Source organism: Phalacrocorax carbo, chromosome Z (genome assembly GCF_963921805.1).
Source record: "Phalacrocorax carbo chromosome Z, bPhaCar2.1, whole genome shotgun sequence".
NCBI lineage: Eukaryota > Metazoa > Chordata > Aves > Suliformes > Phalacrocoracidae > Phalacrocorax > Phalacrocorax carbo.
In genome coordinates this window covers 36576692-36597264 of record NC_087548.1, presented here as the reverse complement: position 1 = coordinate 36597264, position 20573 = coordinate 36576692, and the positions used below count along the sequence as shown (strand labels likewise).

The following is a 20573-nucleotide window of genomic DNA, read 5'->3' as shown; positions in this document are numbered from 1 at the left end:
GTATTTTGAGATAAAAATTAACAAAAATTATGTACATCAGTGGTATTCTCAAAGTGGGTTGCAATATTTAAGGAACAAAATTTATAAAGATAGCTCTATATTAAATTTTATACAATTATTTAAACATCTCATTTGTGACTGCTTCAGATATCAACAAAAGCTGAAAAAATGTCCTCGGAAGCTTTTTTGTTGTTGATGTTTTTATGCAGGCAGCTTTGTAAAAGCAGAATATTTTTAGTGTAAAGAGTGTTAACAAATGTAATTACTGAAAAAGGTCAATGTTCTTATAGAGCCAGACAAAAATACAAATCCACAACAAAGGGTTGGGGAAAAAAAGGTAGAAAAACCTGGAATTTTTCTAGTCACATAAAGGTGATACTGTACAAATATTAATGTATTGTTTACATTTCTAGATAAGAAGTTGAAGGCATATTGCTAGCCACTTCTAAGAGGTATGAGGAAGCTGATGACAGACATTGGGGAGGATGCAAAGACAGGGATATTTTTCAAAATCATGAACTGCATTTAAAAAATACATCTAAAATGTATTGCATATAAATTAAAGTGGCAATTCATCCCTGGATTCTTGTAAATGAACCCCCACAGTCTTATCTTTAATTTGTAATTTATGTTATCATTGGAACCCTTGCTGAAATTACAGGCATAAATGAACAGTTTAGGGTAAAGTATTCCTTACATTACATATTAAATAGCTGAAGAGACCACCACAAGAAAAAGCCATGTTTTCAGCCTAATGTATAAAATGAAATATACTTCCCTTTATCATTATTATCATCAATATTATGATTCGTTTGGACAATTAATCATTTTCACATACATGAACAGTTTGAGGACACTATTGTAGTTGCACTTAATCCCTGCAATTCAATGTCCCTCCTTGAACCAGACCTACAGCTGCTGTCTCTTAGTACTGCCCTCGTTCTCTTCTGTTTGCTTCACTGAGATAGGAGTATAGACAAAGCCACACATTTCTTCTCAGTGAACATAATACCCTAAAGACCACAGGACCACCTTTGAATCTCTGAATGAACAGAAAACTGTGCACAGGCAGAGCCACCAAAGAGTAAATCCTTTTCCAGTGCCTGTTAATCTTGTAAGACATGCTATGGCTAGTCATACAGTCTGCATTACTCTTGCCACATCAGGCATCAAAGGTAGCCTGGTGTGATGCAAATAAACCTGAACATTACACAAGCTATGGGAACAGTCCATAATTACCTCATCAATTGCCAATGAAACTTCAGGAGAGCAAATCAGATGGTGCAAAGCATTAGTAAGGAAGTATAAACATTCTTCTACCTCTTCTATCAGTAATTGAGTCCATGAGGTCTAGGCATTTCAGGCCAGGCAAACAAACATGGCTTCAGAACCATAAAAACCCTTCCCTTAGGGTTACAAGGATACTTTTCATGTCTGACTTCTGTAGGGACGCCAAGGAATCCTGTGAGCCAGTACTCATTGTCTGCAACAGCCAGATATAAGGCAGAGAAGAATGAGGACAATCCCAAGGAGGGAATGCTGTAGATAACCATTTTAAAAATGGAATCTCAGATGTAGCTCCCAGACACCATTTTTTTTTGTCTCAGAAGTAGTCTTCATTGTAACACTTTCCTTTTCCACTGTTGTTGAAGATGCCTTAATTCTTGACTCCTATTCCTTTATGCCTAGAAAGACCCAAAAAGAGCAAATGCAGTCTGAAGGCTCATGCATCTTCCTTGGTAAAGTGATGAGTGGCTGTGTTCTTCTGTGGTTTGTACTCCTGGCTATAGATGTGTCTTTTCAAGTTTCTTCGTGTAGTGAAAGGGAGTAGCCAGGACAACAGAGCACTAGCACTAACTTTGAACATAAAAGCCTAAACAAGGGATTGTGGGAATGAGAAAGTTGGAGTAAGATGCAAGCTCTAACAAAAATGCCAATTCCCTTGGTGCAATAAAATAGACAGCAAAATCTCTATCTGGGATGGGTACAAAAATAGGGTAAAACGTAGGAAACTGGTGCTTTGCAGAAGACCCAGCAGTGCCAAACTGGTGAAGGAGAAGATTCCCCTTCTGAAATCTGGAGGAGTTCAAAAGAACTTTAGGACCAAACATGTTTCTTTATGACATTGTTCCCCCAAGGACAAGATGTGGGAGCTGTTGTAATCACCCTGCTTTCTGACCATTGATACACCTTAGTAGAAAACAGACAGTAATAAACTGCGCGGAGGAAAAGGTGAACTTGGTGTCCAAGGAGTAACAGTTTGCAAGGACCAGCTGCTAGCTCCATTATTCAAACTCCTCAGTATTAAGACATTCTTCCTGTGCTAGTTTCCTGAAAAACCAGTCCTTCCATTTGAGAATGAGGACAAAGAATTAATTGCTACAAGAGCAAGACTGGCAAAGATGTAAAGAATACATTAAATTTAGCACATGTGCAAAAGAGTATAAGTAGATTACTCCTGAAAATTTTGGTTTAACTACAGATAATATTCTCCTGGCAGCCTTCTGTAGTTCTTCAGTGCCCTCAGAGAGAAAATTTGCCTTATATCTTAATCACCTTCCTTGAAAAATTAAATCTATTCTCCTTAAAGGAAATGGAAGCACAAACTGACCACTAGTCCTTTTAAATAATCTTTTATGCATTGGAAGGTGGCTATTACACTCCTCCAGTCTTTACCATCGATCCATTATTTTATAGAATCCATTAATTACACACTTTCAATCTTTTCTCATAATTAGCGTGTTCAAAACTTCTTAGAATTCTTGTTTCTTTCTTCCAATATGTGCAAGATCCAGTGTTTCACAGAGTGCCTTGACACTACTAAGTAGCAAAATAAATGCCCTCTGTGAAATTTTCTGCAATAATGCCTGAGAAGCTGCCAACCATTCTACTATGAAGAGCAATAGATTTGACAAGCAGGTGGGCTTCATGCTATGAAATACCATCTTCATGTTCCTGAGAAACAGACACCAGTATTTGTCCAACCTGTGGACCTTTGCAAAATAAACACATATCCACAAGCCCTGTACCCCTCCCCCCCAAAAAGAAACATAAACCATCCCCCACCAAAAGCAACCAACTGCAATTTTGGCTTTTTCTACAACTCATGAGTTTGCATCTTACATATGTCGACCTTGTAAAGGGAGGGATAACATGTTGTAGGGGAATAGACAGGGATCGGCGACCGGAAGATTACGGGATGTGACGGAAAGATAGACTCCTCCCCATAGGAGTGGCAGGAACAGGAACCGCAGGAGCTATATAAGCGTGTGACGCAGCTAAATAGACGGACATTTTGTATCCATCATATTGGTGTCTGTGCATCACTGTCCCCAGGGTGGGTAGAGCCCTGTGTCCCGGAGATATGCAGCCCAAGATAAGTTCTCCCGTAGAAGCGTACAGCTACAACATGTAAAAATATATGTGTCATATATGCAAACATATTTTCATGACCGACAACTTTTCCCCTCTTGGCTTACTATATTTACATGTACAAATGTGGGAAAAACATTTTAAAAAGTAGAGACTAAGTACATTTCAGTGGTCATTCACAAGTGATATTTCATTTAAATCTTGATTTGGTCTTCTAGAATTCAAATTACAGAAATTATCTTACAGAAATAAAAGAAAATCCTTCTTACACTTGGGAAAAAAATCCCAAGACAGCCGAACTCAAATCTCTAACTTCAATAAAACCTGCTTCTTCTTGCCTCAACTAGTAACTGATTTTTCAGTCAAATGATCTAGAGACTCTTCTAAAGATTTTGATGTTTAAAATTGAAAAATGTTGGCAAATATCACAATAATTTTTTTCCCTTTATGGCTAACATCCAAATTGTTACTGCTGTAACTGTTTCAGAAACAGAAAATTAAAATTAATAACTGCAGCTTTTTGTGTCTTTTTTACACTTTAAAAAAAGGTTTTTTTTAAATGAGAAGGTGCAACATCCATTTGCAGGTAACAGTAAGCCTATTGCTGAAACACTACTTACAAAAAATGTCTGAAAAAGTCATATTTGATCCTTTACAAATAGATAAAGAGTATATGGAAGCTTGCTTTTTATTATTTACCTTAGTTTTCAGTATTTTTTACATGACATGCTTTTGATACAAAAATGTGCAGTCTTTTGCAATCATTATTTATAAAGAAACAAAACATGTAAATAATATTTTGGCAGTTTTATGTGTAGAAAGAGTCACACACCTTTTCTTACCACTATTGCTTACCAAGATCTTAATGATAAACATGTATTGCCACTCTTCTCTAAAGGCAAAATTAAGCAAGAAAAGTTAAATTCTTTAGAGAATATAAGCAGAATTTCCTGGTTGGAGCTGTACAAAACCAATAATTCTGTTACAAACAGAACAGAAATTATAGACTTGCAGTATTTAGATCACTTTCACTGACTTAAAATATTGTTTTCCCAAGTAACCTAAAAAACTGAGTAAAACAACAGTGTGACTATATTGTAGGTGGTGTTCCTAGTGATAATCATACTTTCTTCAACACCTAATATAAAACACAAATATTTTTTTAACGAATACACTTTGCTGACCTAGAAGATCGGACGAAGGAAAATGAGAGTCATGTCCTATTCCTCATGGATTCTCAGCTTGGGTCCTGGTTTTTGCACAGTTTACCTTATGAACATGATCCAAGTGACATTTCACAAATTCCTGGATAAATGTTGCTACACTCTGCCAGCAGAAAGACAGGCTGTGTCATGCACAGATCAATAATAGCACTGTGTTTCATCAGCCTCAAAATCAAAAGTGCTTCATCTGGCAAAAGCCATGGCCCTTGAGGATCTGGCATATATAAATATACCCTAGACAGGATGTCTACTACAAAAGCTGCCACTGTAAATACAAGCCTAGAGAAATATACAGTGAGTATATGTAAGTAAGAATATATGTATTTGTATACATGAAGAAGTTTGTAACTCCTTTTTATGAAAAGTAAGAACAAGTATCACAAAGCAGCAGCTGAAAAAATGGAAATAACACTAAAATTTTGCAATACTTGTCAGAAAAATAAAACAAAAAATTCATAATCTTTTGAGGAATTTACTATAAAACACAAATACCTTTTGAACTGTACACAATAATATGTATGACAGTGGGCTGCAATAAAATGCACTCTAAACTATATGTAATGCCTTCTTATCAAAATTATGTTTATTAAAAACACAGAACATCAGAAAATTTTTCTCTTCTTCAGGGAAACTACTCAGAGGTCCTAAGACTGTAAATCATCATATACTAACTGCAGTTTCAGGTCTCAATATAGGCTTTCCTAAGAATCAATGGAAATTTGTCTTCTACAGATTAGCCTTCCTCATGATTATCTTAACTTCATTTTTTAGTGACAGAGCTTATAAAACTTATATATTCAAAGTGCAGCACCTGTAGATTTTTAATGGAAAGTACTATCAGAATGCCTTTCCCTCACTTGTTTATCATAGTAAATTAAGTTTTCTTTTTTTCTGATGAAGTTTCTATTGCAAACAAAGAAGTATTTTTATTAATTGGAAGCCAAGCCTTTAACAAAACATCTCAACTCGAGCCCTTTATCAAAATTTTGACTCAAAAATCTGTGTCTATGCCCCCAGTTAAAATTAAAAGCTTTCTCCTTTAAATATTTCACTACTACCTCACTAAAAAGGTGGTTTTTTTACGCTCAGCCCTACAGGGAGACAAAAGAATATGAAAGAAATATTAAAAAATAGTTATTAATCTTTTCTGAGTTTTCCTTATCAAGCTATGCACCTCAATTAAAGAGCTTTAGTCTTCTCTCAGCTCTGCAATCAGCAACTCTAAAGAGCTGTACCAGACCAATGTAATCCTAAATTCTGTGTACATCACACCAGAAAAGCTATTCTTCCTTCTCTTTGCACTTCTTCTGCTAAAGACTAATTCTCTTTTAATGTTCCTGTTGCATACTGTGGAACATTCATTTCCTTTAGGTTACTCCTTTGTCTCATTATCCATTTTCCCTGTGCCATGACTCTATATTTCTGTCTTGAGTGGTGATGGCTTCTTCCTCTGCCTCAGAACTTCTCCTCTTTATAACATCATTACAACACTCCTCCTTGTCTTCAGTTAGACCCTTATAAAATACTGGTTTGACTTTTCTTAAATTTATCATCCATGTTTACATCACTTCTCCACAGCACTATTAAATGCGTTCTGGGTTTCATCACAAAAATACTGTTTCCCGGCTCTGCTCTAATGAAGTACATCCATTTCCTCCATCAGTTCTTCAGATAAATGAACAGCATTACTGAGTTGAGAACATACCTTCCTGTTTGCACTTTTCACGAATTCTGCTCACGTCACTAAACATATAATCTCTCTTCCTGTCTCTTTTTGACATTTTTTTTCCTTCAGGAAGACTCTGCCCACTGCTAACCACAAGCAGTTGATTTCTCTCTAATTCTTCCTTTTTAGATTAATTGTCCAATATCACTGCAGTACTCTGATTCCAATTGTCCATGGTCAATTACAATCACATAAAAATTACAGACTTCACATCTGATATGATTTTATATTGTTTCATTTCTGCATCCTTGAATATTTCTTCCAATCTTCCTCTGCTAGACTAAAGACTCTACAAGCAAATTTATTCTTCTTAGATATTTAAACTTGAGTTACCTTTTAATCTCTTCTCTGTAAACCTCAACTTGTCCTCTGGAATGGTATATTTTCTAATCCTTCTCATAAGTCTTCTTCACATGCTTTTCACTTCCATCAGTCTCTTTCTTGGATTCTGGGTATTAGAGCTACACAGAGTATTCTAGGAAGAGTCAAATCATGCCAAGTGAAAAAAAACATATTCTCTCTGCTCCTATTGTATAGTCTCCAGTTTATACATTCAAGAACTGCGCTAGTGTTTTTCACAATGGCAATGGGAGTTCATGCTCAGCTCATTACCTACTAGGACTCTCATTTTTCTTCAGGGTCCTTGGTTCCCAGCTGACAGCTGTTCAGCCTCGCTCAACATGAACTTGAGAAATGTATTGGTTTTCATGATGTTGTAATGATTTCCTCATTAAAAACGCTGTGAGGTCATAATGATCTATACTTTTCAATCAGCCTCTGGTGGATAATTGAAAGCTTAGAGTAGCTGTCAATGACTGAAGATAACCTCCTGCACTGGCTTGGATTCTTTACATTGCCACTAATTTTTAAAAAATGATTGAAAGATTTTACCTCTAAACCAAACAGCAAAAAGACTGTCATATAATTCATGGTATATCCAGATAGAATAGGTGTGTAGTGTGTAAACAATTATCTTGGGGGAAAAAAAATGTTGTCATTCACATGAGGGATCAACTGAAAAATTAATTTCATGGTATGTGAGATTCTGAGCTAGTGAAAATGATTAAGCGGTACTTATATGCACCAATTTAACCTTAAGGCATGAATTGAGACATTGAATCTACACTGTGTTCCATGTGTCAGTGCTTAGCTCCAATCCAAATACCAAGTAAAACCAATCATGATGAAGATCATTTTTGGAAATTAATTTCCTAGGTACAATTCAATACAAGCAATCACTTTTACACAGGGGCACACAACAGAAATGAGTGCATGTGCTCATAAGACTTGTAGATACTTTCAGGTCAGAGCCGTTCTTGCAGTCCCATGATCCTGCTCCTTCAATCTCTTAGGAAATCCAACTCCTCAAATAAGGAACAAAACTGTCTCTTACCGATTCACCTATTACATGCATCTACCTTGCTAACCATACTGAGCACCATGCTCCACCAATCTTATGTTCCCTAACTTCACATGAGGGACATTTATTTAACAGACTAGGACAGAAGCAAAGGAAAGGGAAGTAAAGTAAAAGGATGTATTAGGAGAGTACAGGAGAATCAACTCACTTAACATCCACAATGTAAGAGAATGAAAAAGTATTTCCCCAAATTCTCATGAATCTTGAAAACTTTTCATAAGAACATAATCAAGAAACCCTTTACCTTGGCCAGAAAACAAAGGAAAGAGACAGTTAGGTAAAAATCCATCTTGAAACAGACAACTGCGAACAAGGGGAGAGAATTCAAAATTCCAAGGTATGATCTATGACTGGTAGAAACCCAAGGCATCTATTTATTGCACTTTAGTAGCACCTATATAGAATGGTACATAGAGGTGTTATTATATGGTCTATCAGAGTACTAAATCATACAGTATTAAAAAAAAATGCAGCTACATCCTCTATTGTAATTCCTTCCCTGCAAGTTCAAAACACAAAAGAACCTCTAGCCATGAAGAGGTCTATATCCAAGACTAGAGCCATTAAAACTTATTTTTACCAGCATACCCAGGTCTTGAAACATCATTGAATTCTGTGGAAATAAGCATGTGCGTAAAGTGGTTAGTAAAACACTTTCATAGTTAATATCGGTAGTTAATAATAATGAATAATCCATGGTCCACACCAGTGAACCAGACTAAGAGTACTGATCCAACTGCAACCCAAATCAGTTTTCTATGACAATCTATGAGAAAATCAGACTGCCAGAGCTGAAATGTAATCTCTTGTCTATGAACAAATAATTATTCCCAAATCAATTTTTTTTTTTTTTGTGAGACTTGATAGTGAGTAAATATTATCTGACAAAACTGTGTATTATCCACAGAATTTTACATAGTAGGGAGGGTTCAAGAACCCAGTCTAGCTCCATGGTTAGCTTTAATCAAATGAGCAGATCAAACTGAATTCAATTAAGACATTCCTGTGAGCACAACAGGAAATCCTATTATGACAGTATTTGTTGAGTTTTTCCAGGTCTCAAACAGTATCTTATTCAGGATTTTTTGGGGGAAAAAACTGGAAACTGAGCTCTTTTTTGTCTAATACAAAGATAAGATTCAATGCACAAGGAAAGTTTGATCAAATCACAGGGAAGATGAAGAAAAATAAGCTACATATCACATGAAATCCAGAAAGTAAAAACTACAGGATGATATCTTCCAGTGTTTACTGTAATATATGTACAAGTATATTCTATTACTGTATTATACTATCAGATGTAAATATATTAAATGTTTATAGATATGTGTACTATCTTTATTTGTAACATTACAAGAACATGTTATTCCATGTGATATACGTTCTTTTAATCTAGAAGTACACATTTTAGGATTTCTACATGATACAGCAATGTAAATCATATTGACTGTAAGTACATTATATGAACTTCATGTAGTCTCCACATTTTCTTCTTTATATTTTTCTAGAATTTACCTATCCCTAAGTTAGTTCATTTTGACAGCAATATAATACAACTCTCATAGTTCTAGTTTATGCCAACTGTTCTCTTTAATTTATGAATGAGACTCATTTCCTACATGCAATGTACTTCAACTGTTGTTCATCAATAATTCAACAGTTATATTGCAATTTTTCTTCAGAAATCAATATAAATCTAAAAGGTATTTTGCTTTATTTTTGTTTTGTAATGAAAGCATGGTTTCACAATAAATATATTTTACAGTGTAGTTTTGTTAACAGAACTGACTTCAGGATGCTGTAAGTTTTCAATGCAGCAAACTATAAAAATAATAAATATTTCAAGTAGATGCATTTTAAAAGGGCAGTTATTTTCATGTTTGCCAATTGACAATTCCTCATTTTATTTCCAAGTGAACTTCTCTGACAAAGTAGAAGACAGAAATTTGAGAACTGTTTTATATCAGCAGCAATGCTGAATCCGTAGTTTATCCGAGGAAAAATTATATAGAGATTTCCTCATTTAGTAACCAAAAAGTTCAAACAAACATTTAACTAGCTGATCATGCTTCATTCCAGGCAGAATTTTGGAATAGGACTTGAAAGAGGTGAGTTCCAGTCTCACACAGTCACAGAGTGCTGTTTGTTTCCAGCCTTTATAAGTGTGACATCACAGCCTGATTTTCACTTGATTAGGCTCAGCAAAGCTCTAATAAAACTACAATATATCAAAATCTATTATTTTCAATACTGTCAATTCAAAGCCTTCAAAAACTACAGGTAGAGCCCAGAAATTGAACTTAAATTCCCTAACATTTTAAGTGTGAAATACATGACAGACAATCTTTCCTACCTACAGATAATGTTATTGTTCAGGTCTGGACCACTGTGGTAAGTCCAGGAAGAATGGCTTTCTCTCAAGAATACATGGACTGGGGGTGTGTTCTGAGTTTTGAATTATCTGGTGTGCCCATAAAGAGGACTGTTCAAGGCAGTGTGATCGCAGAAGAAAAGAACATAGCATTTATGCCCAATCAAATTTTGAGAAGACTTCGGTCCTATACTGGCACACAGTTTAGTTCAATTATTAGATGAACCTCTGCTGTCTTAGATTGTATTTGCAAACTCTGGAAAGGTCAGGCAGTATATCCTGCTTTATTATACTTTTATACTTTCTGGTTTACCTTTTCACTTCTGTTGTATTTTAAGAAAAAGTAGAATAGAAAAACTGTTGGTTTTATTTTTAAATATTTTTGAGAAACTGTGTTTAATCCTTTTTCAATATTGTGCCCAAAGATTATAGTTCCTGCAAATTAACCAAGACTACTTATATTCAAATCAGTTAGGAAAGGATAATCTGAATGCTTCTAAAGAAGGAGATGGGGGAGAAATCACCTTTCTCCTGATGTTTCTGGGAACAGACAGCTTTCCTAAACAGCTTCACAGAATTCTTTAATTGTTTCATTACACTCTGTGCCAAAGGTGTATGGTTGCAGAAATGATTTTGCACTGAGTTTGGCAAAAGTGATAAACGGGGTATATTTAGCTTTTGTTTTTTTCACTTTTAAGACAGATACATGTAAGATGTTCCAGAATTAAAGTATGCCTTGCAAGAATGGAAGTGGACTTTATTGAGCAGAAACAAATCTAGTTCTTATCAGATTATTTTTATCTGTTAAATCATGAGATCATTACAGCAGCTCTGTTTTTACTTTTTTTTTTAGTACTTCTGTATCTTTGAAAGTCAGAATTCCTGCATATACTACTGATGTAGTAGTAATTTATTGCATGGTTTATTTGTAAAAATTACAATTTATGCTTAACTTAAAAGTCTTCCAAATTTTAATTCTTCTAGAACTTTTTGTAAAATTGTAACATTCAGATATTCTGTAGGTATGGTATTATAAATGTGCATAATGAAAAATATCTTTTCATGCCACCAGAAGGAAAAAAACCCACTTAATTTAGAAAATATGCCATTGAATGCAGAAGCTCTCTTATTAATTTAACAAAAAAAGGCACAAATGCTCTGCAGTATTTCCACGGAAGAGGAGTCAAAAAGATAAAATCAGCACACGTGTAAAAGTGTTTTGGGAGAAAACAATTGGATGTGTCTCTGAGAATTTCTAACTGGACAATCTTTATGTAGAAAGTCCCTCAAAACTGTCAAAACAATTACACATTTGCTGTAATGAACAAAAGTGAGAAAGTTCCAAAAGCAGGTTTAGCTTACTGCAGGATAGTTACAAAAAATATTCAGTTTATAATTTCAAGCTTATTCCTAAAATTTATTTCAAGGAAACCACAGACATACAAAAATTGTTACATAAATAACAATACATATATCAAGCGTGAAAAATACCTTCCTAAAAACCAGAGTCAAAATGAAATCTTTGTGTAAATAATAGTGAAGACAATAATTCACAATGCATCTAAACTCATCATCAGTTTCTTCTTTGTTTCAGTGTAATATAATAATGCTAAATTGGCTGGTTTACTTGTATTTGGGTACCATAAGAAGAGTGAAGCCATGGTGCTGAATTTGTAGGTACAGCTTTGGATTCTGAGCTGTTCTCTGGTAGACTGGGCAGTAAAAAATAGTCAAGCAAATACACAGAGAAGCCACAAACAAATATTAAAGAATAAAAAACTTTCTCTAGCCCTTTACTCTTCTGCTTTTCATGGTCATACCTTACTATGCTTCCGATAATCCACTAGTAAACAAAATCTTGGCAAGCAAATTGTATTTTAAAAGCATAGTATAAGCTCAGGGGAAAAAAGTTGTGTTAAAATTCAAAGAAAATGGAAAATTGGCTAAAATTAAGTTTTGTGAGATTTTAAAAATGTTATCAGAAAAAAAACCCTATGATAAATTACAGCTAAAAAGTGCAGAGGCTCCTTAAAGAAATTTCTTCCCAATTCAGAAAAAATTAATTCCTACTTAACTGCAGGTATGTATCTGAAAAACTTTACTTAACCTTCACAAAGCCAACGGTATCCTGGGGTGCACTAAAACAAGTGTGGCCAGCAGGTCAAGGGAGGTTATCCTCCCCCTCTACTCCGCCCCTGAGAGGCCACATCTGGAGTACTGTGTCCAGTTCTGGGCTTCCCAGTTCAAGAAAGACAAAGAACTACTGGACAAAGTCCAGCAGAAAGCTATGAATATGATCAGGGAACTGGAGCATCTCCCTTATGAGGAAAGGCTGAGAGACCTGGGTTTATTCAGCCTGGAGAAGAGAAGACTCAGGGGGGGATGTCATAAATGCTTATCAACATCTGAAGGGTGGGTGTCAAGAGGATGGGACCGGACTCTTCAGTGGTGCCCAACAAGAGGACAAGGGGCGTCAGGCACAGGTTGGAACACAGGAAGTTCCACCTGAATATGAGGAAAAAATTCTTTACCATGAGGGTGACAGAGCAGTGGAACAGGCTGCCCAGGGAGGTTGTGGAGTCTCCTTCCCTGGAAATATTCAAAACCTGCCTGGATGCGTTCCTGTGCCCCTTGCTCTAGGTGTGCCTGCTCAAGCAGGGGGGTTGGACAAGATGATCTCCAGAGGTCCCTTCCAACCCCTACCATTCTGTGATTCTGTGATTATCCTCTCCAAAGGACCTGTCAGTGTTTGATTGACTTGTTCCCATTTTCCAGATTCAGGATTCCAGCTAAAGTAGACTTAAATGGGCACTTTGCAAATGCCTACAGCATTCAATTAAGAAATGCATCTTTTCCTGTGACATCACCTGAGAAACACTGGAGAACTAATGCAAAAGATCCCACAGTACTTTTGAGCAGTGGATCTGTGAGTGGCCTTGATAGGAATAAGATAAGCACTAATGACTTAACCTGCTTATGATTTTAATTTATTATTCAATACACTTTGTCTGATCTTTTGCAGCAAGAATGACACCTACTGCACAAAACTAATTATAATTACTGTGCTGTATGCAATAAATGTACTCTTTTATAAGCAGTCACTTAGTGGTAGAGATGAGTAGAAGGGGGAATAAATCTTACAAAAACATTTTTCCTGGATTTTTCCAACAATTCCTTTCAGGTAGTTTTCTAAGAAACTAAGGAAATGCTAAATCCCTTCACTTCTACATTAAGTATCAGCTCCAGCTGTGATTTCTATACACTGATAGCAAAATGTAACTACTGCACTGCTGTACAGACAGTCTTGATTCAGTGTTGACATGAATCCTTGGAGAACGCAAGCTTTGATTCTCACATGTGCAGTCACTTTACAGTAATTTTTGCAGAAATATGCAAAGAATTACTTTTGCAGAAACAAAACAAAGCAAGAAATCTACATTACTGCAAAGGTTTTAGAAAACCAAACAAAAAACCCCACTTGAATCCAGCATTTGGAACTCCTACAAGCAGACAGACAAATATATACATACATACATACATACATGTCTGTGTGGATCTTCAAGAAAAATACAAAAAAACATGCATGTACATACATTCTGTAAATCAGCAGATGCCAGACAGTCCTTAGTTTGTATGAACTGTAAAATCTCTCTCCAAATGAACATCTGGAACATTTAAATCTTAAATCCAGAGTTGATCTTCTAGCACTAGATTCCTTGGGGATTATAACAAACTGACTGCACAAACATCTGCCCTTGTCTGCTAACGGATTTATTTTCTTAGCTAAATTTAGGCAACATGGCATCTTGTCCAAGCCATTATGTTAATCTTTACAGTCACTAGAATGCTACACTTACCTTAGTCTAGCATCACAAGTTCACTGTTAATATAACATTATTCAGAACTTTATGATTCCATGTGGAAGCTCATGTTTGGATATTAGTAATTTTGACACTCTTGAAGTGTTTAAGTCTCCCTAAATCCAGAGATAGTCTCAATCTTTTAGTTTTTCATTGTTTGTTAGCTTCTTTTTACCTTCTACCTATGCAAGAAAATTCTAAAATCTAAAGTAACAGAAGCATTGAGAAGAAACAATGACAACAGTGTTCTTGCAACTGAAAAAAATATTTTTAAAAAACGTAATTTGAAAAACTTCACTTCTAGACAGTATGTATTACAAAAAAAAAAAACCTACAAAAACCCCACATAAATGTGTGCTTTACAACTGTTTGATCTGTCTGAATCATGGTTCCCTCTCTAAAACATGCATGTGTCCTGCAGTGACTGTGTAGCTTCTTTACCTCCTTAATTTTCACTTGGCAAGTAGCCCAAGCCTCTGCTTTAAATTTCCCACTTGGTAGCACTAGTATGGCACCTGAAGAGTAATTAGTTGTAAGAAAGGGAATTTGAATTGGTTGCTGAGAAGGAAAAAATGTGCATGCCTAATAAAGATTTTTCCTTGAGTACTTGCAACACTATTTATTTATTTTTGCTTAGAATGCACCACCCTTTAAACAGACCAGTGACCATTTAAAAAAAAAAAAACTTTCCAGAAAAACTGAGTGAAAGAAAACTCATTTGGTTTTAATACCTTGCTATTTCACTTTTAGTCTGTCTTTTACATTACAGCAGCATTTATCTTGACACAAATTTTGCCTTTTTTTTTTTTAACAGTTTCCTGATAATGGCTTTTTATATTTTATTTCTCACATTGATCTTCTATGGACACCTAAGGTGTAGTCTTCTAGGAAGGCAAATTATAAGCTTTCCTGAGCAAGCAGAATATTTTACCTAAATTACATGTATAACTCTCTGTGAAGTTTATACTGTCCACGAAACTTTCCATTATGATACTGTTTGTGAGACAGGCAGATCTCCATTGGTTCCAATGACCTTGGAAACTGTTTTTGAACAATTCATTACACATATATAGTTATGCAAAATGAGTAACAGAAATTAGGTTTTCCCTCCTCTAGAAATTAGCAGTTCCCCAGCCCTAAGAAAGTGAAAAGTGCTGCTCCTGATACTGCTTCTGCCTTCTGTGCAAAGACAGAAAAGCAGTGAAGTTTGAGGGGGAGGGGATTTGATTTCTTTTTTAATGTCTGCCTCCTTCCAGCAAGTCCATCTGTTGTAGCACTATAATTCTGGAAGCAGGATGTGTGTGTGACCAACAGGAGACAATTACTGCAAAAGTGTTTGTTGATTCAGCTCTATAAAGGGCAGGCCAATCACTACATTATGAATAGAAAAGAATTCCAACTGAGGAGCTGCATATAGATTAACACAAAATACATATACATAAATGAGAACGGGGAAAACCTGAACGGAGTAATAGTATGGGAAAGAATTAACCTGGAACGAAGGCAGGGAAGAAAGCTGGCATCTTTGGGACTGTTAACCAAATAGTTTACTAGTCTCTCTTTTCATAAATCTTGTTCTCTATCTTTCCACCTTGACAGGATAAATAGGGATTAAATAGATATGGAACTGATATGAGCACCCTTTGAAGGAAAACTCCAGTTGCCTTGAGAACCCCACTCCAGGTGAATGGAAACAGTTGGTTTCTCCAGAAGTGCCTGTTCTTTCTTCACAGAGGAACGCTAGTTCTTGTGGATTGACCAGATTCTCCAGTAAGTTTGCAGACCAAAGTCTAAAAGTGAAACTTCCCTCATCCATATTAATGCAGGTAAAATGCCAGCATGAAGACCACTTCTTTTTCAGAAGGATTAATGAATTGGGTTCACACAATAGTAAATCAGGTCTCAACATCATTTATACATAATAACTGATTCATAATCTCATATAAAGCATGCTAGCATTTCATGATTTTTCTCGTAAGAAGTTAAGAGACAAAAATCAATGTTATCAAAAATTCACAGAATTACAACAGAACTAAGCTGAACATTGTTAAACACCATAATGAAAAGTACTTTACCTCTATGGTCAGTTTACTAGTTTGAAGTCTCTGATCAGCCAGATGCAGCTGACTTGTTAGTTTTTCATTGGTTTCTTTAAATCCCTTCACAGAAGACACTGCTTTCTTTTTTTCATTCTGTAAAACAGCTATCTGCTGCTGCAATGACTTAATTCTTTCCTGCAGTAGAGTAACAGAGTAGCCTGGTTTCTGGACAATGATATTTCTCCTTTTTGTTCTGTTCACTAAACATAAAATGTCATGTTACTAAACTGACAGATCATCACAAATAAGGCAATTTCTGATTTTTCTTTCAAAAGAGTGTTCTAGCTTCTAGCTTCTAAAATATTTCTCAGTAAGTAAACTGGTAAATTAATTCAGTTAACCTGTAAGTGCTCTGGTTGTCCTTTTTCTGAAGTGCCAACACTGCAAACTCAACAAGGACTTGGAAGTTAAATGTGGCTCAAGTTTCTAATTGGTATTACCAGAAATAAAGGCTTCTGATTTTTTTTTTTAAGGTCTAAGCCAAAGTACAGTTAATTTTTTCATTGGCTGTGTTGGCTACAAGGGGAAACAAGAACAAAATGTAGTGAAAGGCCATATTTTAGTCAGTAGATTCAATAGGTGGGACTTAGTAAAAATAGAGTATATTTTAACTGTGCAAAAGATGCTGTTTGTCAGTCACTTTTTATACAACAATTTCACTTTAAAATAATAAGCTAACTCTTTGAAAATATAGTCATGCAAATTATAAACAAACAAATTCTGCAACAGCATGTAAGTGGGTTTGTGGACTATAGAAGAGGTTTTGGAATTTGGAATATATTTGGAAATGCTTTGACAATGTTACTCATGATGTTGCCAAAAATATATGATATTCCTACCTTTGCTTAGAACTGATGGATAAGATGTTATGGGACAGCAGATCCTTCTCTTCTTGGAATGTAATTTATTCTGTGAATGGCCCTAAATGAAAAACAGAATCACAAAGACAGCAGCTCTTCATTATGGCACACCAACCCCAATACTCCAAGGTTTTCCAGTTTGAATTGAAACAACAAAATTCCTTGAAATAATACACAAAATCTAATGAATTTTAATTTGAAATTCAGTCTTACAACATCAGCCACCAATGAGTACAAATTTCTGTCTTTCCCATGAAATGCAGAAGAAACAACAAAGGTATAGGAAGTTATACCCCCTTCCAAAGAATCCCAGAGAAAAAATGAAGTGTCTGTCAATGTCTACATTATTTTTTTAGATGAGCTATGAATTTACTTCTAGGGAAATAAGATTGTGTGTATTACTTAAAAGCCTACAGTATCCTATTTTTCATTATATTTAAGCAAATATAATAATAAATATATAAATATATTTATATAAATAAATATATATTAAAAATACAAACAAACAAACAAACAAATAAATATAAAAGGGAATAGCGGTTTTACTAGTTCAAAAGGAGGAAGATCCGATTAGACGCTGAGCTGTAACTGGAAGATGCATGAATATATATGAACATGCAAATACAATCCCTGTGTTTGCAAAGGGTTTAACAAAACCCAGCTGCATGCCTTTTAAAGATCTGATTTGAAATATCAGCTATTTCCAGAACCTATCAAATGTTCAATGACAGAAGCAAGAGGCTGAAGAAGAATGCTGCTTGCAATATGTAAAATGAAAGTGGCCAGAGCATGACTTACTCCAAAATCTGGCTCTTAAATGCTCAGTGTATGTCAAAACACTTTTATTCTGGAATTCTGCAACGTTTATCCAATTTCTTCCATTTGCAATTTCTATGTGATATCATGCAACATATTTCTGGAAATATTCATAACTAAAACAGCCGTTCATCAAATTTAAAAGAGTAAACAGCAATGGATTATCTATTAACAGCACTGAACAAATTACTGAAATTGTAGGATAGCTTAGCCATGAATTCTAGAGTTGTACAATCACCAAACAGTTTGAAGGACACAGAATAGGATATGATATAAACAAAGAAATTTAACTGCCAACTTTTCAGACCAAAACCAAAGCAAAGGAAAACAAAGGTCAAGCTCTTGTAGGTCTGCCTCCTTCAAGTCGTCTCTTAATTATTTTATTCAATGTCTCAAAGACAACAATGAAAAACAGTACTAAGTCCCTATCTGTATGACCAGAGGATACTACAAACACTGAAGACATGTAGTTGGATGACCGATGCTAGTCTGAAATGGTGATTATATGTTACAGGGAGCTGAGCTCTCAGCAGATAATAAGCCAACAATCCATGCCTGCAGTGGAAAGATGGAGATCTCCACTTCAGGCCACAGGTCTGATAAATGTATCAGTTGTAAGAGAATCTCAATAACTCTTCTGATACCACACAGGGTATTTCAGATTTACACCACATGGAGCAAAACTGAGAAAGACCTTGTGTCATATATGATCTCATCTCCAACCCCAGGCATAGCTCAGGACTTGAGAGGTTTCTCCAGCCTCGATTTATACGAGACTAGCACGATGTAGCTAGAGTGTGCTTAAATCCTCAGGAAGAATTTAAGATTTCTTTTAAAATTGGTGCTCCCAATTGTCAATATTAAACCTTTTTGCAGTGCTGTCTTCTGTACTCATAAACCATGTTTTCAGGTGCTTCTCATAGTTACCTGCTTGGGGCTCTTGAGATGCTTCCTGTGTATGCTCCAAGTCCACCAGTCTGTTACATATATGTATCAGAATATATCTGTTTGTCTTTTCCAACAGGAACAGACAGCAAATGCAACATAGGAGATCAGGAGAGGTACTGGCTGTGTCTACACTACCAAGCAAGAGAGACCAGAGTCTCCTGGATTCCCTGCCTTGTATATCCTCACTTAAGAGCAGCAGGAGATAACAAGAGTAGCGCACACTGTCAGATTTTCACATATATCATGTGCACCTGCTCATACTGTGTATTCTATACCAACAGATGTTTGCAGAAGAATTTCCTTTTTTTTCAGCTTTTCTGCTGAAAATAGAAATAGAAATATATAGGCATATATTTCTAAATATTTCTAAATATATTTCTAAATACATATATTTCTAAAAATAGAAAAATAGATCTTTTGATGGAAACACACAATCAAGAATATATAACAAGAGAGTTGGTATTTGCTTTAATGTTTTGGAGACTAAGAAAATATACTGTTTTCAAACTGTTTATTATATCACCACACATAACAGAATTTTAAACTAGTTTTCTAACATCAGCAAGTTGTTCAGTGTTTCAGTATTCTGTTTCTCGAACTAAGAAACAACAATATCTGCTTGCGTTTTGAATTCCATGAAGTGACTTATTTGGACAAACACAGGAGGGAAAAAGTATTAGACACTGTTCAAAAGTCCAAAAGTGAGTCATCTGTTACAGATTGTATGGAGTCTCTAAAGACCTGAGAAACAACTAGCTGGCCCTCTTCTGTGAGGAAACAGCATATAGATGTTAGGAATGAGACATGGGGTTCAAATCCCAGACAATGAATGTAAATGGACTAGGAAGAAGCTAAAAGTACACTTTTCTCTAGACAGAATCTCCTGGACAGAGATAGAGCCAAAAGCATCCTTCTAAGATGGAGCCAACTCTTTCTGTGCACACCAAACAAACTGAGAGGTGTTCATGCTTCATTAGTCAGCACACCACACATTTTGCTAGATGGGAAGAGGGGATGTTGCTGTTTCTTTGTTATGGGTTAGGTCACCCTGTTCTGTACGACTTTTCTGACTAAGAAGGAGTTCAATGGAATGTCTGCATCATTCTTTGTCTGGACTGTGAGATAGCAGGATAAGCTTACAGCAGCTTTACATTCAGCTTTTGCACTCCTGACACCCCCTCCAAGTACTTCTGCACACTAACTGTTCAGCAAATATTCTAAATGATAATTAAACTACCCACTGAATACCTGGAAGCAGATTTTCTTTTCAGTTTACAACAAGAGTCAAATTAATTAAGAGGGGAACAGCAGTGATAATACTACTAAACTTCAACACTCTGCACAGGAGAACAAAACAAGTTCTATTATATACCTTTTTATTAAACTGCTGGGTTTTGCCTTCTAAACAAACAATGTTGCAGGGCTTCTGACTATCTTCTGTTTGCCTTTTTCCCTGTTGTTTACATCTTTCTGGCAGTGGATCAATGTTTTGCACTGTCTTCATAATCACTGTTTCCAAACTTTCAGAAGTTGGTATTTCAGAGTCACTAAAACAGCACATTCAGAAAAACAAAACACAGTAAAGCTGAAAATTAAAAGTTCCAAAAAGCCAACACTCGAGTACCTTGAAAATTACATATGCAAGAAAGAAGAGGAACAAATATAAAATCCAAACAGGACTAGGTTGACTGATTCAACAGATGTTTACAAATACAATAAAGAAGAAATCTCTGAAATTTTCTTATCAGGTTCTACTATGTCAAATGGAATCTTGTTCTACAATGAACAGACATCTGAGACTTTATCTGCTTCTTAAAGGACAGCTTTTGCTACAGTCTACAAAAGAGATGTACATTAAAAACTTCTTGATAGTACTTC

The 20573-nt window shown here is 35.5% G+C and overlaps 1 protein-coding gene across 9 annotated transcripts in view; it reads right to left on the bottom strand.

Annotated features, from left to right (window-relative positions):
- CNTLN (centlein) overlaps nucleotides 1-20573 on the bottom strand; it is a 200869-nt gene that overhangs the window by 47433 nt on the left and 132863 nt on the right. For all 9 annotated transcript variants that reach the window (XR_010370779.1, XR_010370780.1, XR_010370781.1 and 6 more), the window contains 3 exons: nucleotides 20068-20242; nucleotides 16911-16992; nucleotides 16048-16271 (listed from right to left, as the gene is read on the bottom strand). Coding sequence is in view for 6 of the 9 variants with exons in the window: in XM_064439574.1 (XP_064295644.1) it covers nucleotides 16048-16271; nucleotides 16911-16992; nucleotides 20068-20242 (481 nt within the window). In the remaining 3 variants the exon portion in view is untranslated. The remainder of the gene's footprint in view (nucleotides 1-16047; nucleotides 16272-16910; nucleotides 16993-20067; nucleotides 20243-20573) is intronic.